This window comes from Ostrinia furnacalis, unplaced genomic scaffold (assembly GCF_004193835.3).
Source record: "Ostrinia furnacalis isolate ACB-3 unplaced genomic scaffold, ASM419383v2 OfSCF0629, whole genome shotgun sequence".
Classification (NCBI taxonomy): domain Eukaryota; kingdom Metazoa; phylum Arthropoda; class Insecta; order Lepidoptera; family Crambidae; genus Ostrinia; species Ostrinia furnacalis.
The window spans coordinates 370,744-396,898 of record NW_021130868.1 but is presented as its reverse complement, the minus strand read 5'-3'; the positions used below and the strand labels follow the sequence as shown (position 1 = coordinate 396,898).

At 38.2% G+C, this 26,155-nt stretch overlaps 5 protein-coding genes across 5 annotated transcripts; 4 read left to right on the top strand and 1 right to left on the bottom strand.

The window, feature by feature from the left end:
• Positions 1–3,119: 3,119 nt before the first annotated feature.
• CPR65 (cuticular protein RR-2 motif 65) lies at positions 3,120–3,908 on the top strand (the record flags this gene model as incomplete). Its single annotated transcript, XM_028323232.1, has 1 exon — positions 3,120–3,908. A coding segment is annotated over one exon (504 nt), but the record flags the coding sequence as incomplete, so codon positions are not given.
• A 1,284-nt stretch (positions 3,909–5,192) lies between these two features.
• Positions 5,193–6,181, top strand: LOC114366369 (larval/pupal rigid cuticle protein 66-like). Its single transcript, XM_028323231.1, has 2 exons — positions 5,193–5,253; positions 5,695–6,181. Exons 1-2 carry the CDS (start codon positions 5,242–5,244, stop codon positions 6,103–6,105), a joined length of 423 nt encoding a protein of 140 aa, XP_028179032.1. The 5' UTR covers positions 5,193–5,241; the 3' UTR covers positions 6,106–6,181.
• Positions 6,182–11,074: 4,893 nt separating this feature from the next.
• Positions 11,075–12,004, top strand: LOC114366367 (larval/pupal rigid cuticle protein 66-like). The gene is made up of 2 exons (XM_028323229.1): positions 11,075–11,138; positions 11,347–12,004. Exons 1-2 carry the CDS (start codon positions 11,127–11,129, stop codon positions 11,914–11,916), a joined length of 582 nt encoding a protein of 193 aa, XP_028179030.1. The 5' UTR covers positions 11,075–11,126; the 3' UTR covers positions 11,917–12,004.
• Positions 12,005–12,081: 77 nt separating this feature from the next.
• On the bottom strand, positions 12,082–13,703 carry LOC114366354 (cuticle protein 18.6-like). The gene is made up of 2 exons (XM_028323214.1): positions 13,692–13,703; positions 12,082–13,586 (listed from the first exon to the last, which is right to left on the bottom strand). The coding sequence occupies exons 1-2, from the start codon at positions 13,701–13,703 to the stop codon at positions 12,807–12,809; spliced, it is 792 nt and encodes a 263-aa protein (XP_028179015.1). The 3' UTR covers positions 12,082–12,806.
• A 1,251-nt stretch (positions 13,704–14,954) lies between these two features.
• On the top strand, positions 14,955–16,174 carry LOC114366368 (larval/pupal rigid cuticle protein 66-like). Its single transcript, XM_028323230.1, has 2 exons — positions 14,955–14,989; positions 15,582–16,174. Exons 1-2 carry the CDS (start codon positions 14,978–14,980, stop codon positions 16,101–16,103), a joined length of 534 nt encoding a protein of 177 aa, XP_028179031.1. The 5' UTR covers positions 14,955–14,977; the 3' UTR covers positions 16,104–16,174.
• The last annotated feature ends 9,981 nt before the right edge of the window (positions 16,175–26,155 follow it).

The window sequence follows — 26,155 nt, the reverse complement described above, 5'->3', positions numbered from 1 at the left end:
ACAATGACATTATCATGGTTGCCGTGTCGCAAATAGTACAAAGTGACAAATAAAGAAACATTTTATAAGTAAAACTCAGTAAAACTCATTTATTTCTGTAAGTAGGCTTTAAAAAAGCACTTTTACACAGTCAGCACTTTTTTACAGTCTTGTGCTTAACTCTGTCAGTGTCTAAGTTATGAAAGCGGCACGGGAAGAGTGACATTGATAAATTATGACGTGACATAGCATACAAATCTGAAGTACAATACGCCCGTATTCACAAACATTACTATGAGGTCTCACAGTGCCCACGGACGCACAGGGTCATACACGAACCGACCACAGAGCTCTATTCAAAGATGTGCGTTCGATTTTTTTCCTCACTTAAGCTAGCATCGTTTGTGAATACGGGTGTTAGGCCCAGAACAGACGGTGAAACGCAACTGCAACTGCTAGTTACTTTTGAGTTCCATCTAAGTTTCTGCCATAGCGTCCGTTGAGAGACCACACATAACGCGACCAGTTTGAAACTTTCAGTTTCAGTTTCATTCATCAGAATCTTCAAAAGTTGCAGTTGCGTTTCACCGTCTGTTCTGGGCCTTAGTCTCGTAATTTTTTTTATTGTCAAAATAAAGTTATTTTCTTTCTTTCTCGTTGACATTTGACGTTCCAAAAACACCCCCCGTGTCGCTTCCATACCTCAGGCACTGACTAAATATATTTTAAATCATTTTCCCACGGACATTTCTCAGTCAAAACAAGTTGTTTGTACCAACTTTAATCTAATAAACAAAGAGCAGAGGTTAATTCCAAAAGTAATGCCATGTCATAAATGTTAGACAGAGAGGCACAATCAATCACCGACTGATTGACGATTATGTAAGTTTAATATGATATCACATTAGTAAGTCATAGTAAGTGAAACATCTGTGGAGTTATAATTAGCCACTCAAAAAATAGGTCAGCGACAACTCATAAGCGGTAGCGTTTTTTAAAAGAAAACTTTGAATAATGTAAAAAATCGCTCACAATTCAAGATAATTCATCATTTTCACGCAATGTGTCTTTTGGGAGGCCTTTGTACAGCAGTAAACGTCATTAATTGACTGAAATTAACAAACGATCGAACGAACCCAAAATGTAGAGCTTTTGTAATCCTCAAAAAATTAGGCTGAGTTGCACTACCTTATTTAACCATGACTATAACCATAACCGGTGTTACTAATACTAATAATAAATAATTTAGTTACTAATAATAAATAACTTATTTCAGACTTTCATCCATAGTTTATGTTATGATACGATATTTTCAAACAAAAATCTGCAATTAGCTCATATCTGGTAGTCTACAAATCAGAAAAAAGTGTTTGATTATTTTCATTAAACACTGAAAAGCACTTTAAGACAAGTAGTTATGTTGTTAGGTATGTATTTTATTTCGATGCCAAGATCAGGAGCTTTTTCTTCTAATGTTAATAATAAACATACAATAATCCAACTGAGCGCTTACGATTAATAAAATGGAATAGGTAAGTAACTACAGTAAAAATGTATGATTCGTTCTCGCCTCTACCTTGGGCCGCATTATGCAATAGCTCTCGAAATAAAAGTTGTCAGATTTCGGCGCCCGCGGCCTCGCTGCAAGCGATGCTCTGAGATCAAGTTCATTGCCACGGCCGATCGTTAGCTCGAGCAGATGAGCTCACTTGCGCAACTTTGACGCGCATTGTTGCATGAAACCATCCTTTTGCTCGTTTTAATTGTGTAATACTAATGTGCTTAATGAACTTTGGAAATTGTTGTTTTATCTGGAATGGTTAAGAGATATCTAACCATGATTAAGGAAGCGTCATGGTTATGCGGTATGTTAGACATTTGTAATCAAGATGGCTCGATAAATGAAGACATTAAAGTACCGTGTGAATCATTGTAAAACTCAGATGAGAAATCTTACTTAGATTTTTTCTAATCGGTCTAGAATTTGATAAATTCGCTCTTTGTTGAAACTAACGTAGAGTGAGCTAATTCCTTCTGCCAAAAAGTAAAGATAAGACCACATCGTTGGGGTCGACGTGATATTGGCAAGAACAGCATGGAGTCCAGAAAAAATGAGTCACTGAAAATGATTTATTGCTAATAATGGAAAACAAAAGACAAGCTTACCCTCAGCCAGAAACTTTTCATGAATGATTCTTAAAGTAAGTACCTATTCCATCAGTTGTTACTTTAGACATAAATTCAAACACAGTAGCAAAATAAGCCTTGTTACTAAGCAAATAAACTAATTAATCTAACCAAAAAGGTATCGGTTTGTAGTAAACTTAAACGCTCCAATTCCGGCGAAACCCAATAGTTATTGCACATCTGGGATCGATTTTCAATTTATTTTGCATATAAATTGCGGGGAAACAGAAGCAGGATCATACCTCACAGGCAAGTCGAGAATATCAACACTTCAACATGTTTCAAAAGGTATTTTACTTAAGTAGTTAATTTATTATTTGTAACAAGTATTGTTCGGTTTTTAAAGAAAGAAAGAAAAAAAATTAATTTGGTACCAAAAAAGTACAAAATCAACGTAAAGAGCAAAATACGTCGTACCAAATTGGTCTCTACTTAGTATGAGGTCATAATTATGAGGTATTTTTAAGTCTTTTATTAAAACAATTATCATTTGCATCATCATCGGGGGTTACTCTATTCAATTGACAACGATTTGATACATTTTACTCCATTACCATATACGGTGAAAGTTCAGAATAGTTTCTTTGAGAACCTGTCATCTTTTTTTGAAACACCCATGAAAGATTTTGGCGCTAAATAATAATTTTATCAATGCCAAGGGTCGGTATTTTATTAAACTTAACTATCAAACAAATGAAATCACTTCTAATTTAAACCAATTAATTAAAACATAACGTTGACATTAAAAATAATGCTACAATTATTCTAATTTTAATATTAGAATTCCAAGGGCGATGAAACTAGAACTATTTGATTGTAAATACAAATGCCTATCATACTTCATCTAGATAAGCAAAGGTCGAATAACTTCATTTGACCAAAATATTCTACTAATGCATAACTAAGCTGCCTATAAAGTGAACGAATATGTAAATGAAATTGACTGATTGATCCATTTTGTATTACAGCTCGCCGTCCTGTCTTACCTCATCATCTCTACCACGTGCACAGTTCTACACCAAGCTCCGCTACCGATATATTTGGACCTCCAATACCATGAGACACCATCTGTCCCGAACTACAACTTCGCGTACGAAGTGAACGATCCCCACACTGGTGACATCAAGAACCAGCACGAAAGCAGACGTGGAGACATAGTCCAAGGACAGTACTCGTTGGTTCAACCTGATGGCGTCAGAAGGACAGTGGACTACCGAGCTGATGAGCACACAGGGTTCCACGCTACAGTCAACAACGAAGGCAGGCCTCTTGCCCACCCGACCCTGGAAACCGCACCTCAAGAAGAAGCACCTAGGCAACCCAATCTAGCTCTCCACATCAGCTACCCATGGCCGACCCCTGCTGTGTCCACCACCAGCCCTGCTCCAGTAGCCATTTCTAGGACATCCTTTCAACAGACCATTTCCAACGTGCACCCAAATAATCCTTGGCTGTGAATTCCATGAAATCAATGAAGCGTAAATTTAAAAGGCGACGACAACGGACACCGATGAAATTGAATACCTTGCTTATTCCTTACCGTCTCAATGTCGACACTTTCGTAGCTATCAAACAAAGAGTTTATTAGTGTAGTTGAAAACGTTTGTCGATGAATGGAATGGTAATGAGTATAATTGGTGACCGGACCGGTTAACCTTCGAGTACCCGGCGAGGGAAATTGCCCTATAACGCCAGTTCTATGCGCTAACCTTTGTAATCCTTTAAACATTTATGTTGCATAATAAAATATTCGCAATGTCCTTTTGTGTTTCGTTCCCAGACGTGATACGTACTAATTCCTGGCATACCCTTTTGTAATTAGTCTCATTCGTGAAATTCCACAAGCTGTGGTAATTGCAGTGTGAATAACTGAACACGTAGCTCTAGGGAAAAATGAGATTGTTTTAACTCATAATAATTATGAGCTGTAGAACAAAAGAAACATTACAGTTGAATGTATATGTTTAAACTTAATTAAATACTGTCGACAGCATAATCAGACTACAAGTAAGATACTTTTGGAAAAACCTCATAATAAAAATAGCAAATAGCGAGGCCTATGTTCAGCAGTGAACGTCCTGTGACTGAGGTGATATCGACGATTACAAAAAATTCGAGTGTTTAGCTAGTTGTGTTATCGTCATACAATTAAAAGCATTAAGGTAAACGTATTACACATAACACGTGCTGGGTACGTGCAGAAAAACTTGTCTTACAAGCCTAAAACATAAAAATATTGTAGTACTCTACTTTGGAAATAAACAACAAAACAATTAAACTTCAATAACCAAAATAATATTTATAAGGCTGGCTTTTTTTTTCAATGTTATTTAATACATTTTACTTTATTTGGTATCAATAATATGTGGAAACTTTTGAGATAAAGGTACATATTTAGATGCTATTGAGTTTTTAATTCAAGGTTATGTTGTTAAGTATACTTAAACTGACCTAGTTAGACACTAGGTCGCCTTCCAACCATAATAATTGAAATCTTAAAGAATGCAAAACACTAACTTGATTTTTAATTATTTACATGGTTAACTCAGGGTACATTGACTAAATTAAAATAATTATGATCACAATCTCAAATACCATAACGTTATTATAGATTTATGGTTTTCTGGTGAGACACATAGAATTAATTAAACCTACACAAGAATACCGTTTTCGTTCAATGCATCGAAAAGATTAAAATTTCTTTTAGTTACTAATTACCTTGGTATACCTTCAAGTAACGCTGTCAACCTAGGAATTACAAAAACCAACACTTGAATTTTATGAAACCATAAATTAAAATGCGGTCGTTTTTTAGTACTTCATTTACAATTGTGATCAATGGTGACACGAAACAACATACTCACAGTCCATATTGATATAAATAACCTGCAGCTTTCGGTGCATCGCCCTGTCGGTCTTGACTTTTAGTTATTTCCTGAATTTCTTCGCAAACAAACGAGTTAAAGTAGAACTGGAACGATTTCAAGATGTATAAAAGGATAATGCAGTTCAGAGCAAAGTATCAGATCCAAGTATCTTCCGACGTAGTCACATCACCCAATTTAATTCTTCAAAATGGTTGTGAAGGTAAATATTCTATAGTTTTCTAATCAATCTATCCTTAGAAATTTGATCATTATTAAAGGTTTCATTTATACCTAGTTCATCATTTGCTTGCAATACTGTTATTTACTCAAAAGTAGCTAAAGTTAGTACTATGGTTTCGGCATAGTAGGATAGAGACCCCTCTTCTTGTACATGGAAAGGTGACTAAAGGAATAATGCGCCAACATTAGGCTTCTCCAACATAATAATCCTGCCTAGCATGATGACTTGACCTTCATTGGTTGGGTTTTTGTGGCGGTCAAGCTGTAGATCCTGGCTACACAGGAGTTGCAGTGGTGGGAACGAGAGGTGGGAATAGTCCCGTTAGCATGAGGACTTGGAGAGTTTAGGCAAAATCCCCCATTTGCCTCTGGAGAGGGTCATGCTCCTTCGTGTAAATAAACCATCCTGTTCTCCTTCCAGTTCGTCGTAATCCTCGCTCTGGCGGTAGCTGCCAACGCCAGCAACTTCAACAGCTTCGCGTACGACGTGGCCGACCCGTTCACCGGCGACTTCAAGAGCCAGGCGGAGACGCGCGTCGGCGACCGCGTGCGCGGCCAGTACTCGCTGCTGGAGTCCGACGGCACCAAGCGTACGGTGGACTACGCCGCCGGAGCAGAGGGCTTCAACGCGCAGGTCCGCAAAGACCCTGCCTTCATCGCTGCCCCTGCCGTCTACTCAGCCGCCCCTGCCGTCTACTCCGCCGCCCCTGCCGTCTACTCGGCCGCCCCTAGCGTCTACTCCGCTGCCCCTGCCGTCTACTCTGCCGGCTTCGGCTACCCAGCGCTCCCCTACGCCAAGTTCGCCCCCTACGCCTACGCCAAGTACTTCTGAACACCGTTACCTGCTCCTATTGATAATAAAACTCTATGTTGTAAATATATTGGTTCTGTAAATAAAAGTTTATGAACATTCGATACTATTTCTTGTTTTAATTCAATCACAAGGAAATTCATTCATCTCAACCAAAAGACGTCCCCTGCTGGACAAAAATGTGCGCTCTAAATTTCCGGAACGACTGATTCTCCCATTAAGATACTTCCCACAACCTTTACCAAATTATAGAGAATCAAAGTACTATGACCAAATTGTCAGTCAAACATTGCTTTATTATTACAACACACACCATAGTATCTTGTATTCAATGAATCTTTTCATGTTACAAAAAGATGGCAAAGTGTAGTCAGTAAGATAAGTTAAAAACAAAACACTGCAATTGAAGTATTACTGATTCACCTAATTTTAAATTCTAATCGCACAATTAACACAAAAATATTAACGAATTTGGCAAACGATGTTGTAAGCATTATCTAATATCTCAAGGATCAACCGCAGCATTGAAGGCGGGGTATTCCAATATGGGCTTTATAAGTGATTGTTCCTTTGTTCGTGTTTATTAAAAATAATAATAAACGCGAGCGGTGGTCAGCATGGTCGAGTTCCGCGTTACTGATTTACTGACGAAATTGAAGCCGACGAAAAAAACGCTATGTGACCTAGAGAATAGTGCTGTCTTTTACTTCCTATTGTTGGCACGAAATGAATGTTCAGGACTCGTATAAAAGAACGTCCAGGGCAGGGATTAACCATTCGCAGTTCACTGTGCAACCAAAACAAACGTATCGAAATGGCAGCTAAGGTAAATGTTCCTTGCGGTCAGTGTAACTTTAGTGCTGCGGTGAAGTGGTGAATGTGAGACAATACCAATCGGACTATTAATAGCCTCAGTGATATTGATATCCAAAGTTTATCATTTGGGATATCAATTATTTGCAACAAATCAGTGCATCGAAAAATTTCCAATTGGCCTAGATAGGAATGAATCACCAAATAAAAAACTGATTTTCTTTGATTGGGAAGAAAGGGATAAAATATTAATTAATTNCGTACGAGTAGCTGGTGTAGTCGGCGCCGTGGATCGCGCTGCCGTGAGCGGCCGCCACCAGGAGAGCAACAACGACGAACTGGAAACAGGATTAGTCTTAATACAAGTCAGGGACTGATGTAAGTTTTAAATGTTTAGACAAAAAAAATTACAATTCACTAAATTCGCTAAAATTGTTCACGACAAAATCGACTATAAATATGTTTAGAAAATTTTTAAATAGCTTTCTATGTCTATCTAATATCTGTATTCATTTATGTTGTTACATTATCAATAAACTACCTTAGCTGCCATTTTGGTACGTTTGTTTTGTTTACACAGTGGACTGCGAATGCTTAACTGTCGTGCAACGCCGTTCTTTTATATGAATGTAGACTTACTCCAAAGGAAACGACAACACTATTTCTATACGCTCTCTCTAGGTCATGCGCGTTGAATTTTTGTCAAGTGCAATTTCACCAATCACTTAGGTATTGCAATGACAATTATTTGATAGATTAAACGAACTATAAAGCTTAATTAATGTAAAAGGTATTTAAGTAAATTAACTTTCACATTACAAAATGCAATCAAAACATTACTTTACAAAACATTAACTAACAAAACGTACTAGGTTCTTTACCTATTGGAAAGCTTAAACTCCTTATTTATCTTTACGTGAATCTTAGTAGCGACAAAGACAGTCATAGTCGTCATAATCGTTAGTATGTATTGTTATACAGTCACAGGCAGAAAATTGTACTAAACCTAATAATTTAATTCCGCTGTATCTATTAAGGAATAAATTCTAAGGAAAATGTTATGTCCAATTATTTTTTTTATTTTTTTATTTTTACCTGCAATTGTAAAAATCTAGCATCCTAAATGCAAAAATAGTTTTTGGCTGGTTGACGAGGAATAAATTTTACAATACTACCTAACCAACCATGATAAGTCCCTGCTCTGATAGTGATGGCATCATGGAATCCCAGAAAATATCACCGCCTTGGATTCGAGGACAATAACTTATGAAGGCGACTAATACCAAATATGGCACAATGTAACTGGGAAACTTACCTACTTACTAATACTAATGCCCGTATTCACAAACGATGCTTGATTAAGTGAAGCAGCGAATCGAACGCACAACGTTGAATAGAGCTCTGTTATTGGTTCGTGCGTTACCCTGTGCGTCCACGCGCACTGTGAGATCTCATAGTACTTTTTTTTTTGTGAATACGGGCGTAAGCGTCATTGTTAGGTCCATATAACTTTTTTATACAATTTACAAAGTGAACAACCACAAAACACTTTCACACAATATAATTGATTCAAGACATAATTTGTTTTACGGAACAAGGAAGTTTTCATATTTTTCTGTTTTTTTAAAATCGAAAAACATCGGTCTCTTTCTTGTCAATAACGATACAAATAACAATAAATAACGCGTAGGAAGTGACAATTACCGTTTTATTAGGTAATTTGTTGTGTTAGGATCAATTTAAGTTAATTAATGGTCAATAATCCTAAGGAGAGAGGCCTTCACCGTTGAAGGTAAATGTAAAGGGCGAGCTGTATTACCTATAGTTAATGGGGATTTTCCTAACGCAAGTTAGATGGGTTTAATCGCCTAAGACTTTGAATAGGTATTTGTCACTTTACTATCTGAATATCAGCGATTCATTTAGTATAATGGGAGACGGAGTATGTGACTGCGCCAGACAATCTGCCAACAGAGGGCTTTTTTTTTTCTTTTTTCGTCAGGAAATGCATGAAATTGCATACCCACACGGCCCGGGAGAACCAGTGGGTTATGTAAGGCTCACCCTGCCAGATGGGCAGGGTCTACTCACTAAAACCTGACGGTGTCGTTGAAGTCTTTGGGACGGTGCTGCGAGTTATTGTCCGAGCTAGACGGCCTAGACATTCTTTCGCGGCTCCGCCCCAGACTGTGGCTCGCTCTGTTTGAGCAAGCGACGACTGGCTTCAGGGGAGTAGTACCTCCCCTGATCTTCGCTAACGGTGCGCGTGAACACATGCGCGCGCCGCCGCCACGGGTCCGCCAACAGAGGGCCTAGTGTAAGTTTACATAAAAACAACGCCCCTAGCGAGAAACGTTCAAAAACTAAAATGTTTATACATTTTTTTAGGGTTTTTGGGCTGAGTGAGTAATTGTTAGAGAATTAGTTCACACTACGCCCTCTGTTGGCAGACTGTCTGTCGCAGTCACATACTCCGTCTCCCATTACAATAAATGCATCGCTGATATTCAGATAGTAAAGTGACAAAACAAATACAGAGAAAGATGGTGGGAGATCGTGCGGAGAGTTGTATCCGCCTCTACAACAGATGTGAACAACGCCTCAACGTGACCACGACCGCTCTGCCAAGAATGAAATGAATAAGAAGTGCAGACTTAAATGAATATTATTTATAAACTAGCGGCCGCCTGCGAATTCGTACGCGTGGATACCGTTTTACCCCCTTCATCTATCTTACGCGGTTTAGATTTTTTCATACAAAAGGATTTTCCCGCTAATTCCCGTTCCCGTGGGAATTTCGGGAATCCTTGTTGTAACTAAGCTTTAAGTTTACTTAGGTACCTACATGCCTAATTTCAAGCGTCTAACTAAAGCGATTTAGATTTTTCATACAAAAGAATTTTCCTGTTGCCCTGGGGAAATCTTAAGTACCTATACTATAACCTGCCCAGGAGTATGAAGAATAATTGTTCCAAGTTTCGTTAAAATCCATCTAGTAAGTTTCTATAAAGAACATACAGACGGACAGACAGACAGGCAGGCAGACAGACAGACAGACAAAAATTTACTGATTGCATTTTTGGCATCAGTATCGATCACTAATCACCCCCTGATAGTTATTTTGAAAATATACTTCATGTACAGAATTGACCTCTCTACAGATTTATTATAAGTACAGATTTTAACGAATGGCATCCCAGTTGAAAAACATTTTTAAAATTGAGTCAACCGGCGACTCTAGATAAGATTACTGGGATCTAATAACATAGCTAATACTTAGCTACCAATAAGCCAACGCTTAGAAAAATGGGGTACAATTAAACTCCAATTAGTTCATAGCAAATCAATGATTTGCGTGTTCCATCGGTGAATAAACAACTTACTAAAACTCTATTATTACGTGTATTAGCTTGCCAGGAATATTCGTTCATACTTCAATAGGGCTATAAATATATTTAACTATAGTAACTCGTATACGAGTATAACTCACGTATATCGAGTTCGTGCTGAATGCTGCGGTTTGCAAGGATTAGAAATATTATATGGTACCTACATATACTTAAGACTGGTCACCCATACAAATAGCATCTACTTATCAAAGTAAATTCTAGCCTTAATCTAAAACACAATAGCTACCTATTCTACATTTAAAACACAAGAACTCTAATGATCTGACCCTCCCATGAATAGATTGCAAGCGCAGATTGCAATCTCTAGTCGTGGATATACTAATCCAGATGGAAATTTGACAGTAGAAGGACGGATTTGACCAAAAATTAAATATGGGAATCGGGCGTAAGTGCCGTTATTTTTTAAACGTTACCTACATAAGGTAGGTACTAATAGACCACTCATATTTGACCATAAAAACTAACAGCTATTTCTGATTTTTTAACCATCCGCGACCAAATTGTCGTAAATCATGAAACAACAAAAACATTTTTGAGACTAAACGTTACTTTTATTATCATGCAGTATTTAACCGTTAGAACTTTAGATTATCATAATTCCTTTGTTTTATTAGTCATAAAATTATCAAACGCATACCATTCAAATTGTATCCGGCGAAATTACGTTCGAACGAAACCCTCGCCGCGTGACCTAGAGCGCACCGCACTGTCTCTACTTCCTACAGCTGTATGAACCAAGTGCACAATCATATAAAAGAACGGCCAAATCAGGGATCAATCATTCGCAGTCTACTGTGCAACCAAAACAAACGTATCAAAATGGCAGCTAAGGTAATTGTCTTAAGTGGCCAGTGCAGTTATGGAGTGCATTTAATAATGCAAGCTCGAATTGCATTAATAGTTAATCATATTGAGGTCATGCAGTGTTCAGCTTAGACTATTAATCCAAATCTAAAAAAAGTGATACTGAAAACAAGTGAATGTGAGTTAAAAAAGTGATACTCTTCAAAAACTATATGCTCTATTTTTGTGTTTCCAGTTCGTCGTTGTTGCTCTCCTGGTGGCGGCCGCTCACGGCAGCGCGATCCACGGCGCCGACTACACCAGCTTCTCGTACGGCGTGTCCGACCCGCACACCGGCGACGTCAAGAGCCAGCACGAGACCCGCGTCGGCGACAGCGTCCGCGGCCAGTACTCGCTGCTGGAGTCCGACGGCACGAAGCGCACCGTAGACTACGCCGCTGACGCGCACAGCGGCTTCAACGCCGTCGTCCGCAAGGACCCCGCTCTGGTCGCGCACGCCGCCTACGCCGCGCCCGTGGCCCACGCCGCGTACGCCGCGCCCGTCGCCCACGCCGCTCCCGTCGCCTACGCCGCGCCCGTGGCTCACGCTCCCGTCGCGTACGCCGCGCACGCCGCCGCTCCCGTCGCCGTCTCTGCCTACTCCACCTCCCTCGCCCACGGCGCGCCCCTCGCCCACGCCGCGCCCCTCGCCTACGCCGCTCCCCTGGCGCACGGTGCCTACGGGCTCGCCGCTGGACACGGTGCCTACGGCATTGCCGCTGGTCATGGACTCTACGGCTCCCACCTCGGATATGCTGCCTACTAGATAATTTATTATGTACCTGAATAGATCATATTGACCTGTTAAGAACTACGCATGACTGTGATGTTATAAACCTTTTTGGTGACTCTAATTCAATGTTTTCTTTTCCAAGACCTATTGATATAAATGAACCTTTTATTAATGAAAGGTCATAAGAATACCTACTTAAATAATTTTCTTTAAAAATGAAATACTGAGAGGCAAATGCGTCTTCATACCAAGAGGCGCGAGCCAGCCTCGCAATGTTGATAGGTACGTGGCTTTATAATACAACAATTTACAAGAAAAAAACTACCTCGTTATCAGCAATTTGAGTAGGTAATAGATAAATAAACGCTGATATATTTTTTTACAAATTAACAAATCAAATTAAAATAATAATCAGCAAATCAATAACGAGATAATAATGCAATTAATAAATTCAGAAACATTTAAAACTGGATTTTCACGAAGTAAGTGTAAGCGTAGCAACAATTACTTAATTATAGGCAATGTTGTTTTTGATGAATTTGTTTGCTCTGGATTTTTTCAGTTTGCTATCATTCAGCGAATCGACTCAAAAAAATCAAAGAAAGTGAAGTTTATAATAATAAGTTAATGATAGAAGTAAAATTTGAAAAGTATTATTTAAATGATCTACTTAGTCTAAAATTGTACTATCAAAAAATCACTGTTTGACCACTACACTGGTTTAATCTGTATGACTACTGCACTCTTTTACAAATTTTTCAACGATTGGTACCTACTCCATGAGTGGTAAGAAATTTTCCAAGAAGTGTAAAATCAAAAAATAATAATAAATGCATAGAATTGAATTGTAAATTATTTTATTTTATTACAAAAAGAAAACACAGTCGTCGTTTCAAGTCGATAACAAATAAATAAATAGATAACTACCAGCGAGCACCTTGAGCGAGACCGTTGGGTGCAAGGGCGCCATGGGCTAGAGGTCCAGCCAATGGGCCATGACCCAAGGAACCAGCCAGAGGCCCTAAAGCACCATGATGTCCAAACGTGGCGTGGGGTCCGTACGCGCCGTACGCTCCAGGAGCACCATAGCCAGCTGCACCGAATGCGCCATAGCCAGCATGGCCAGGGTACGCTCCATGGGCCAAGGGACCGGCAAGTCCACCGTAAGCACCAGCAGCCAAGGGGTTAGCGAGAGCGCCAGCATATCCACGAGCATGGGCTCCGTAGGCCAACGGGTTTGCAGCTCCAAACGCGAGAGGGTTGGCGTGGGGTCCGTACGCAAGAGGGTTTGCAAGGCCTCCGTAAGCCAAAGGATTGGCGTGAGGACCATACGCTCCAGGGTGGGCTAGAGGAGATCCAGGAGCGTATCCAGCGGGTCCAGCTAAAGCGCGAGCACCGGGCTGCAAAGGGGACGGAGGATGGGTGGCGAGACCTTCCTTGCGGACGACAGCGTTGAATCCAGAGTGAGGGTCAGCGGTGTATTCCACAACACGCTTGGTACCATCGGATTCTAAGAGAGAGTATGTTCCGACGACGCTGCCGCCGACGCGTTTCTCATGCTGATCCTTCACGTCACCGGTGTTGGGATCTTTGACTCCGTATGAGAAACTGAAGTCATCACCAGCCCCGGCTCCTCCGTTGACGCCCCCGGCACTCGCAGCCGCCACTAATGCAGCAAGAACGATAAACTGTGGAAACAGAATCTAATTAGGTTTATGTACGTCTTAATTAACCAAAACTTAGCACTCACAATACACCTGCGGTAATGTTGCCAAGCGTTGCATGAAAATATTCGCGTGTTATATTACCTTTGCGGCCATTGTTGTGATGTTTCTTGTGCTCTTGCTCGGATCTGGCTTGAGAATGATTTAACCCCAAGATTTTGGATATTTATATTCACACGGATTGTAGTTTTGGGGGTCAAAAAACGAAATCATCTCTTGCACTACATGAATATTTTGTAACTTTACTCAGTTGTTTAGAATCATTAGGCTGAAAATGAGCCTAGGAACGGTTAATAGCCTCGTTAACATGTGTAATACAAAGCTCTACAATTAAAAGTATGCCTTATCTGGAGGTAATAAAGTGTTTGTAATTAATTGAAATGCATGGATGTATACAATGCTAATGGAGTTTCATTGAAAGTACTCTATATTGTGACTAATAAATCAAAATTGATTTTTGTGCGCAAAGCATATTTTGATTCAAATATTGACTCTATTCATAGCGCTATATTTTAACGCATGTTTTCATTATTATTAGATTTTCCGAAGATGATTGGTATATTTTTCACAACATAATTGTAATTATGCTTAATTCACGTGAAAGAAGTTACGGGCATCCGCTAGTATTCTTTCTAAAGTTTTGAACTACGAGTATCAGTCATTAAAACTACAACTTCTAGTTGCACAGGTCTTGAAATATATCTGGCAGACAAAGTCACTGATAATCAGCAACCATTTACTTGTTAGATAGAATCATACTCGTATGCAACTAACTATCGCATAGTTTGAAACGGGCTCTCCTTTAACTCGAACTCTCACTTTAAATTAGAATATGAGAGAGCCTTTGATTGAGTATTGAATAATAAAATATTAAGCATTAACTTTATCCGTGAAATACTTTAGTATAGAGAAAGGGCAATAACATTACCTGAGGTACACTCTACATTGGAGAGTATTTGATAATTATTTTTTTTATGCAAAACAAGACAGGTATTTCATCACAATCGCACCTGATGCTAGGTGGGATGCAGTCTAGGATGGTACATATCTGTTAATTATTATATTATTGAGCATTTTCTCCGTGGAATACTTTAGAAAAAGCAATAACATTATTTAAAATTTGCTCTACAGAGGCTAGCTTTATGCAATTACAATTTCGAGTCTAACTCACTAAACATTGAGCTCATTATCATAGATCATTTTAATTAATGTGTTAAGGATGAAGGCTTCCGCAAGTGAAGTTCGCGTTATCTTTCTAGTTTCCTGCAGTTCTTCAGTTGCATCATAATGTGTATCTTCAATTAGGCCAGTATATAAACACGGTACATAACAGTACATACATCAGTTGCAGTGTAAACAGCAAACAAAAAATGTTCTCAAAGGTAACTATTGTTTGATTACATCATCTTCAGTTTACGCGGTTAATTAGACCCTTCATTAGTTTTAATTTTATTGTGTGTCTTGGTTGTCCAATTAAAAAATATTTTTAAAAGTAAAGTGTGAACTTGTATCGAACACACAATATTTATCACAAACTAGCTGACCCGGCGAACGTTGTTCCGCCTTAATGGCATAAATAAGCAGACTTTTTTTTTAATTTCGAACGGGATAAAAAGTATCCTATGTCCTTCTCCTGGCTCTAAACTACCTCCCTGACAATTTTCAGCTAAATCGGTTCAGCCGTTCTTGAGTTATAAGTGGAGTAACTAACACGACTTTCTTTTATATATATACATAGAATACATTTTACATTGTGGTCAAATACCTGCCTTGTTATGCATAAAAAAAAATAAAAAAAAAGTTAATACGTTCAAAGGTACCTAGGTACCTAAATTAGTCTGAAAGTTTGTCACACACTAGAGAGAATATCATGTAATGTGTCCTCACACTAAGCTAAGTCCTCCATATGTCACAAATTCGCAAAACAATGAAGCAATGAAAAGTACCGTATCTAAACCACTAATTGATTCACAGATCGCATTGTTCTCTCTCCTCGCGGTAGCCGTGAGCGCTTCAAGCTCGGACTACTCAAGCTTCTCATACGGTGTCAACGACCCCCACACTGGTGACGTAAAAGACCAGCACGAGACCCGAGTCGGCAACCACGTGGTCGGCCAGTACTCGCTCCTGGAGTCCGATGGAACCAAACGCATTGTGGACTACCAAGCCGACCCTCATACTGGCTTCAACGCAGTCGTCCGTAAAGATGGATTGGCTCAACATCCCGCGTCATACGGTCGTGCTTTGGGCTACACGTCGCCTGTAGGCTACGCCGGCTATGGCGGCTACGGTGCCGGCTACAGCGGCTACGGTGCCGGCTACAACGGCTACGGCTCATCTCTCGCCTACAACCACGGCTACGGTGCCTCTCCTCTCGCGTACGAAGCCCAGTCTTACAACAACTACGCATCTCCCTTGGCACATGGTGCTTACGGTGGACTATCTGGCTACGCCTACGGCTCAAACATCGGCTACGGCGCCGGCTTGGGATGGTAAATAAATTGTCAAGACTGAATTTGGCTGAAGTTAATGGACAAACGAAAATTATTCTCCGTTTCTGTATATAACGTTATACTTTTCTTCTTGCGGTCTATTTTCTGCCTATTTTTACTACTCTATGAACTTGATTGCTTGTAATAACTTATGAATATCCTCATAACTTTGATCTTTTTCATTTTTTATTTGTGAATTCTCTTTTGGTACAATTGTAAATAAAACAAAATGTTCACATCGAAAAAGCATTTCATTTAACAAACGATCTAAAAATCAACAACGAATACTTCACAATAGTACGGATGGATTAACGCTTCAATCTCTATTGACGCAAATACAAAGTAGATGAAGTATTTATAACAAGACCATACAATTAAATGAGTCACAGCACTTACGTGCGTAGGAGCGGACGCCTACTGTTTGCTATAGCTAGTAATTTCGTTTGATAATGAATAGGTAGTGAATGACAAAGTTCAGAAAAACACTAGTTATCCACCAAAGTGGGTAAAGGCTGCACTTTTAAACGCACTACTCATCATCATCAACAGCCCTTTACAGTCCACTGCTGGACTATGAGCCTCCTCCACTATAGTGGAGGGTTTTACCATAATCTCCACGCTTGGCAGGCGGGTTGGAGATCGCAGTTTAAAAGATTGATGTTTTTCAGAGAGCGCTGCTGCCCATTCTCTGTTTGATGTGTAGTCCCTAAGTCGCCCGTAAGTAAAACGCACTACTCATTACGTGGTTACTTAAATTAGTACCTACCAAAATATACACCTTACCTACTAAAATTAGTTGTCTTAAGTATAGTTTTAAACAATCAGAATAGTAAGTATCACGAAATACGTCAAATGTTAAGTGGTACGAACTAGTTGTGACTTATTTTATTATAATGTAAACCAATTAAGCAATAAAGGTTAATTTTAATGTTTTAATTTATTGCTATAAATAGCATAAAATACTTGAAGCATCCAAAAAAACTAAATCAAATTATTTTACTTATTTGGCATAGTTCTAACTAATATTTAAAGCTAATCATGATTTAGAGCATAGATACGCTATTTAATTACAAACTTCCATTTTAATGAATAAATGAAATAATTTCCTGTCTGACCAGTTCTAAAGGCACAAAAAATGCGCAAACTATAACGAAACTGCGGTATATGGGGCAAATAAAATTATTTTAATACATAAGTAATAATTATTGTACTAAGATCCTCTAGCTGTAAAAAATATTCTGGGATCTTAAAATCGAAACAACTTCGTTTAAAAAAAGGTTAAGAATTCCTGAATTTCATCCAATATATTTTAGTAGTATTGATTGATTTAATGTTTTGAAAATGTGTAAACAAAAATGTAAGTATTGCAAGTTATAAGTAAAATAAAAGATGCCTAATATTGATTACAAATGCAAAAGTTACAACGACAATCTACCTACAATTTTAAAGTGACAATATTTCTGCAGCTGCAAATGCATCTATCAGCTGTAGATATATTCTTCGAATGCAAGAAAGTAAAATTCAAATTCAAAACCACTAACCATCATTTGCAGTTATTCAAGATCACCTTGAGGCTTGAATGTGGAGCAGTACGATGCATAACCCGATAAACATCTAGTTTTATGTAATTTATCTTCATGAATAGTATTTACTTTACTAGTTTGGTGAACTGCCAAAACATAATTTTTGTGGAACGACTACAAAGTCGCATTTGCGGTCGGAAATAAGTTTGATAATTTATGTCTGATTATTACACATTAAAATAATATGTATCTACTTATTTAGCTATGAATACCTATTGCCAATTAAAAACTGTTAGTTTAAATAATCTACTTAAGAACTTAAAACTGAAAGCACCAATTTTTGACATATTTAAGTTGAATTTAATCACACCTTTGGTAGCGCTTATCGAATGCTGTGGATGTGAAGAACGGATTCTCAGAAATTGTAAAAAAAATCTCAGTTGAGCTATTGATATTATATCGCCTTAACAGTTAAAAATGTTATCACGTATTATCGCGGTATATGTCAGCAATTAAATTAAATCCGGTACATGCGGTTATGTCCTTATAGAAATTCCTAAGTTACGGTCCTTGACAATAAATTGGTATGATCTGACGCATTTAATTATTCCAGAACCGTATGACTAAGAGCATTGAGCAACTGTCAGGCTTGCATGGAATTATGAATGCAATTATGACTGATATCGTGTAATCCATTATAATTAGTCTTAAAATATAATTAATTTTGGGAGTTGATACGGAATGTCTGTATCTCTTCGTACATCAGGTAATATTTAGTAATATTACTCCCAAATATCTCGCTTTCTATCAAATTCCAATATGCTTACATTATGAAAGTTTATGAAATTCTGTAGATATTATTGTGCCATTTACGATAGAAGAAATTAAATATTTTATTGTTTTACAAATAATTTCCCCAAGATCATTTATTTCATTTTCTGAATAATATTTATACTCTAGCTTTTGTTATGTACCTAAATGTTAAAAGTAAATATAGGTACATAATTAGTATCTTGTAATTTCACTATAATAAGTAACTAATTTTGAAAAAAGCTTTTGGCCACAGCCTTCAACTTTAGCTTCATCAAGTCAAAGTTATGATAAGCTTAATAGTTGATCTTTCTTACAGATAGCATAACGGAAACCAACATTCGAAATGTACTGAGCATTACAAATAAGGATATAATAATATCATACAAACTAGCCAGCACGCGTCGAGATGAATGCTGATTGTATTGTTTGCCAAAAACGGGTATTAACTACTCATTGTCCTATAAACATGGCGAACGGGAGAACATAGAACCAACTCTCTTTGAGAAACTTACACCATCAGGATAATATTATGCACATACAATAACTAAGTTACTTACAAAAGACAAATTGATGAACTTACATGCATCTTGCAAAAATTCCTAATTGATTTTGAACCCGAAAACCCATAAAAAACGCAACAAAGGCAATATTCAAAAATTTTCAGATATTTAATTACATAATATCATAACTAGTGAAAACATATCCCTATTTTTCTAGAATCGGATTAAAACACTATAAAAATATAGGAAACACAACGCCGAAATTACACTTCTGTGCTTTTACTTCACAAACATCAGTAAAAACGGATATGTATACCTATGACAAAAAACACTCACGCAAATGCAATAAATAATTCTTGTAACAAGTATAACCGTTTATTTCTTAAACAGCCAACCTTTTAGCGTGGTTACGCCCTCTCGGAGACCAATTTAAAAGCTTCATAAAGGACAAATTCAATTTGTAAGATATTTTACAGATTTCTTAAAAATTTTCGACCAAAAATGAGACAGTTATTTTGATGGTGGGGGCCAACCACCATAATATTTTTGCTTGTCTTTTATTGTACGAGATATCCGAAGATTCGTAGGTTCTACTCACGGTTATTTTATGATTCAGAGAAGAAGATAAACGCCCGTATTCATTCACAAACGATACTTGATTAAGTGAAGCAGCAAATCGAATACACAGCGTTGAATAGAGCTCTCTGATTGGTTCATGATCATGCGTCATCCAGTACATCCAAGCGCACTGTGAGACTTCATAGTAATGTTTGTGAATACGGGCAAAAGAAAGGGAAGAAACACTCACCTGGTCTGCAATCCTGGTGGGGCGTGAACCGCGGTTCCCAATCTCTTGTCTGCCCTCGAAGAAGATGATGAAGGACCAGCTTCGACTCCGTCAATCAAGGCAGCGTGGTTCACACATATAAAAGAGCACTGCACAAAATACACTTCACAATATTTCAGTTCTCAGCGTTGACTAAACAGTTCAGGCACACACACAGCGATCTGGACTTCTACAATAGAAGGTTCCAGCAAGAAGAGGCGGTGGCTCCGATGCGGCGCGACGGTGTCCGCAGTGAGCCACGTCAGTTCGTAGACTAGTGTAGAAAGCAGGGAATAATAGCGGGGTAAAATAATTAGACAGATGCGGGTAGTTGAGAAAAAATTAAAAATAAGAATACCCACATTGGCATAAGCAATAATAATANGGTGCCTACGGGCTCGCCGCTGGACACGGTGCCTACGGATACGGCGCTGGTCATGGACTCTACGGCTCCCACCTCGGATACGCCGCTTACTAGACAAATAATTTAAAAATGTACAAACTGTATAGTATGTTATGACTGACTCAGTCAAGTATGACGTTAAAGCTGTGATTTATTAAACCATTTTGGTAACTCTACCACAACTTTTTATTTCATATCTCAGTTTACAACTGTTATTTCAGATAGGTATTATTATGTTTTTAATGCATGTGTTTTAGTTTAAAAAAATCCTAACTGAAAATAAGACACGCGTGCATTTACACGCGGAATGGTGCGCAATCATGATGTTCAAAAAATCTTTGAAGTTGGTGACTATTTATTCATATTATTATAAATGAAATCATTACAGATTGTCCGAAATTAATCCTAATTTAACTAGGTACTTTCTTTGCTTTAGAAAGCACGCAAAATGTGAGTTCATCTAAACTACTTACTTGTTTCTTCTTCGTCACTCCACTTTTGACAGAGTGGTCGTTTTGGTCACAGCTGGTTTGGTGGCAAGTTTTACAAACGATCACCATTCCTTCATTACTGCTTTCTTGTACATGTCTTGTTACGGTTTTTCATTGATTGGTCCAACGCATGGTACTTACTTGGTAGTTCATTGGCACTTCTTCTTCTTGTTGTGTCGACAACAAACCTACACAGCGTCAGCGCAAAATATCGCCACAAGAATGGCGTTGTCAGTAGCCTTCGTCGACTGGGCAACAAAACCACACAAGCCTCCAAGTTTGAGCCATCCAAGAATCCCCACCAACAGATTGTCCTTACTACGCCCAACCTGCGTCCGAAGTCTATTTAAAGAATTCCAGGTAAGCCAGGGGAGCTCATGTCCTCGTACAGTGGCACTTCTTCTTCTTGTCGTGTCGACTACAAACCTACACAGCGTCAGCCCAAAACTCCGCCACAAGAGTGGCGTTGTCAGTAGCCTTCATTAAATCTTCCTGTGTGCAGTTATTTGGGCACGCAGGGCACGACATCAAGTGCTTCGTCGACTGACACTATAAAACATATTTTTAAGCTTACCTATTGAACCCCAAAATGAAGTTTTATGTATTAATCATGGATAGCAATGGAACTTATTACATGAGTCAAAATTGATAAAAAATACGTCATTGACATAGTGCTATTTCCGTATAGTTACGAGCGCATTTTGTAATATGGAACTCTATCCCAAGCTTTCGCTATCCGTCTGTTGTGTGTCTCATTTATCTCATGAATCGTAACGCAGTCTTAGGCTGGGTTGCACCATCCAACTTTAACTTTGACAAACGTCAAAAATCTGTCAAACTCCATACAAAAAACACCGGTTATCGTCATAGTTACGGTCAAAATTAGGTGGTGCAACTCAGCTTTAATTCGAAGAGCGGATGCCACGGGCCAAACGTGCGTGTAGCGCATATACATATACGCACCTCTAACTGTCTGCGGATGTCCTAATAGGCAGACAGTTCATGGAACAAAGTTTTGTTCAATATCGTGTGATAATGTTTTTCATTTCGTCTCATGGGTTCTTGTAGTAGCCCACTGAAAGACAATCAAATAAGGGTGGACGGACGGACATTGACGGCTTAGTGATAGAGTTGCACTTTTAGGAGACGATTAATTTAAAATTAATTTTGTAATAAATTGCATCAACACTTTTAGTTACGATTCACAAATTGTCTGCTAATAAAACTTGTTGAAATGGACATTTATCACTTAAATAGCATTTTCTTCTCAGTCGTTTTGCTCTTGGCTGAGCATTTGTGGTCATATTGAGGCTTTTGCGTCGATTGTATCCGCCCGCTCTTTTTCCCTGTTGACAGACTGAATGGTGCCTAGTGCTAACTAGCTAAACTTCTAGAATTTGATTAGAACGGGACTATCGCTGCAACTCGCTGCAACTCGCTGCAACTCCTGTGTAGCCAGGATCTACAGCATGACCGCCAATAAAAACCCAACCAGTGAAGGTCAAGTTTGTCTCGGGGGAAAGTTAAACTGTCATTGGACCCGCAATGAAATTAATAAGAACATAGGAAGAGTTCGAAGTTAAGGTTCTTCCCTCAGCTCCGTTGCAAAGCGGATGACAGGTGACAAACAAAGGTTTAGTAACCTTTATGAAAACATTATGCACCACGGACAATAAACATCAATTAAGGGGGCCTATCTTATGAGCTATTAGCTACCTGCCAATAATATTTTTCACAAAATTGCTTAAAAGCACGGAAATTTATCCTTGTCGCGACAAGATCGGTGTAGTAATTTGATTAGAAGTGTCTTTTTTCACATAATTTAATCTGATTTCTGATCCAATGATTTGGCTGTAAAGGAAGGGTAAAAGATAATCTTTGATAATTAGGAGTTACCAAAAAGTTTATTAAGTTATGACTACATTATTATGTACAAGTTCATTGCCTAAATTTGGATGTTCAGTATGCGGCGTAACCAAGATGAGAGCCATAGAGTCCANCCTCGCCTACGCCGCTCCCCTGGCGCACGGTGCCTACGGGCTCGGCGCTGGACACGGTGCCTACGGCATTGCCGCTGGTCATGGACTCTACGGCTCCCACCTTGGCTATGCCGCATACTAATCATCTAGTTTGGACAAAGAACCTGTACATAGTTAATTAAGACCCTGTCAAATTTGACGTTAATGCTGTGATTAAATAATTTGGTGACTCCATAATAGTTTTGTACTTATTTTGTACTCATGTAGAAATTATGATAAACCCCCTTACGCCCCGATGGGCTGCAATAAAAACAGTTTAAAAATAATAATGCATAGTTAAAAGTTATTTCAAATAAGCAATTACGTCTCTGTAAGTCAAGATAACACAATTTAAAAAGAAACATCTGACTGCATTTTTGTTACGATAAACGGTGCTTTTTAACCCCCGTATATGTATGTGTCTACCTACATTTATGTATAAATACGCACTACTAGGATCGTTTCTTTCAATGAAAGGAGCCTACGGGTACTTATCGTTTTTCGAAACTTAACTTTCTCGTTCAATTGGCGTTAAGAGTAGCAAACTGGTACTACTCGTATAGTTGTTGAAGCATAGGATGGCAAATAGAGGCAGAAACTTTGGGGTCACATTTTTCATGACTATATCACAAAAGATAATTGTTTACTGTACCTCAGTCACGCTAACTATATGATGTAGTTTACTAACTTTAATCGAAATATAGGTAGACACCAGGCTTTGGCAAAAATCCCACTGGCGACAAACATAATTATTTTGATTGATATAATGTTTGGTTCAATTTAGTTAAACTCATACTCGTAAAAAATCATTAAACCATAATACTCATTTTATTTTTGAGAGTAGGCTTTTAAAAATCACTTTTACTCGTCCCAGTATTAACCCTACCACTACTTTAATAATAGACTAGTACTAGAGAAAAAGCCGCGCTAGAAACTCAGTCACTATTATATTGTCAGCCTCTTTTTCAAGGATTTACAGTCTTTAAAACACTATCTAAAAGATTTTCAGATAATTACGGAGTTTGGATTTCAAATTATTTAAATAATAATCAGTTCTGCGCGATGGAACAGGGTGAACCTGGATGCGGGCAACGAAGGACCAGTCGATTTGGAAATACATGGGGGAGGCCTTTGTCCTGTAGTCGACGGAATTAGGCTGAAATGAACTGCTTTTCCTTATAATGCGGAGAATAATTTCAATAAATAGATACCAACAAAACAATTTGTTTATTTAAATTGTATGACAAATACGTGTACTTACTTAGTGCTGACATTATAGCTTAAAAAAATTACCAAGGAACAATGACATGCAGCTAGAAAGAAATGAAGCGGTCTTGACTCCGGCTAAATCACTCATCTGATCATGAGTAGCATAGGCCTACCTATTTATTAATATTAATAGGTACCAGTCCTAAGTCATCGTTATCATTAAGCTATATTTAGTTCTACTTTTGTTACTACAAGCATTCGCAAATAATGAGTTTTGATAAATGCCAATAGTAGATCTATTTGAATGGCCGATCGAACCTTGAAATTTACAGCGGCAAATATGTAGTTTTTGTAAACTAATTCCAATTGTATTCCAATGCTACCAATAAATAATAAATCAGCAATAACTTCAAGTATTGAAGTTTAATCGATAAAGAAAGGATTAACGATATGCACGCGAACTTTATTGTGCTTATTCATTGATTGATTATACGTATAGGTTGCCAGTGTTTTTCACCTTGAATCAGTGCATAACATAATTAAACATGCAAAAGTTTTTAGAGAGTTTTATATCTAAAGGGACCGAATGACTAGCTTTCTAAATTTTTAATTTTGACAAGACGCAAAGGTTGTGTATTTGACTATTCAGAAGAAGTTACGGTAGGTAAGTCATCATAAATGGGTTATACATAACTAAGGTGGTAAATAAAAAGTTGAGGTAGAGTTACCAAAATGGTTTAATAAATCACAGCAATAACGTCATATTTGACTGGGTCATTCTAATAAACTAATACAGGTACAATTTTATAACAGNAGGGAATAATAGCGGGGTAAAATAATTAGACAGATGCGGGTAGTTGAGAAAAAATTAAAAATAAGAATACCCACATTGCATTGGCATAAGCAATAATATTAAGTTTATGATTCAGGTCAAAATGATCCGTTTAATAAAAAGAAAAAAAAAGTATTTTATTTGCCAACAAAAATTTTACAGTCTGTTTATCTAGCGGCTGCTGCACTAAGCTGTGCTTCTGTCGCGGCAGCCATAAGTAACACAGGTTAACAATTTTGATAAAATATAGTGAGGACACATCATGGTACATGGCAATTAACATAAACTTGTAACTTAGTGCCTTTTTCCTGTGATGCGAATTTTGGCACGCGTGCATCTGGTCCGCATACGAGCTGCCCGCATTTCATTATTTCATTCGTCAATGAGTTTATCCTATTACGCGGGCTACTCGCACGCAATCAGTAGCGTGATTAATTAAACGCACAGTCACTGTGTAGACTGTGACACTGTGAAAGTTTGTTGTCGACACGAAAAGAAGAAGATTAAACGCACGCCACAGATAGTGGCATTTTTTATCTTTTAGTTGGCCGATAGTTGAACCCGATTCTAATTTGTATGAAGAATCGGCTGATACCAAATCGGTGTAATGTGCGCACTCTCATACATCTCCATACTGATCAACAGCCTGACCCAACTGTCGGCCAACTAAAAGTCGGTGATCTGCGCCTAGGCACAGTAGTATCTCTTGACTACAAGCTACGAGTTACAGGTTTGAATCTATACTAATATTATAAATGCGAAAGTAACTCTGTCTGTCTGTGTGTCTTGCTTTCACGCCTAAACCACTGGACCGATTTTGATGAAATTTGGCACAGAGATAGTTTTTATCCCGGTTTTTGAAACAGGGACGCGCACGATAAAGTTTTTCTGTGACAGACAAAATTCCACGCGGGCGAAGCCGCGGGCGGAAAGCTAGTTCTACATAAAGCAACATCTATATTCGTTTTATTTACTGGAAATGCATGAAAAAGCTCTTCCTAATTTGGAAGCAAGTAATTGTTCTGATGATTGGAACAGCTCAATTATCATTTATTCTTACTTTGTTTTATTCAATGTAAAAGACAGAAAGACAAATAACTGGTGAATAAGGTAAGTACTACTTGAAAAGATAGCCAACAATCATGTTGTCATTCGCAATTTGTACTGAGATAATTGATGACTTCGAAATGCTATGAATTAATCGACTCTACAATACAATTTCTTTACTTTTCTCTTGTATTGGCACTGAAAAATGCTAAATGTAAAAAAAATCTGTAAGAGCCATCTTACTTATTAACAAACATTCTGAACCTATTGATTTCCTACGAGATTCGATATTCCTGCTTTATGGTTATAAATCCAAAACCTTAATCCACTACTAATATGCGGAAGTAGTAACTTTTGTCATTCTATTGGTTTGTTGTCACTTATTTTTTCCGTA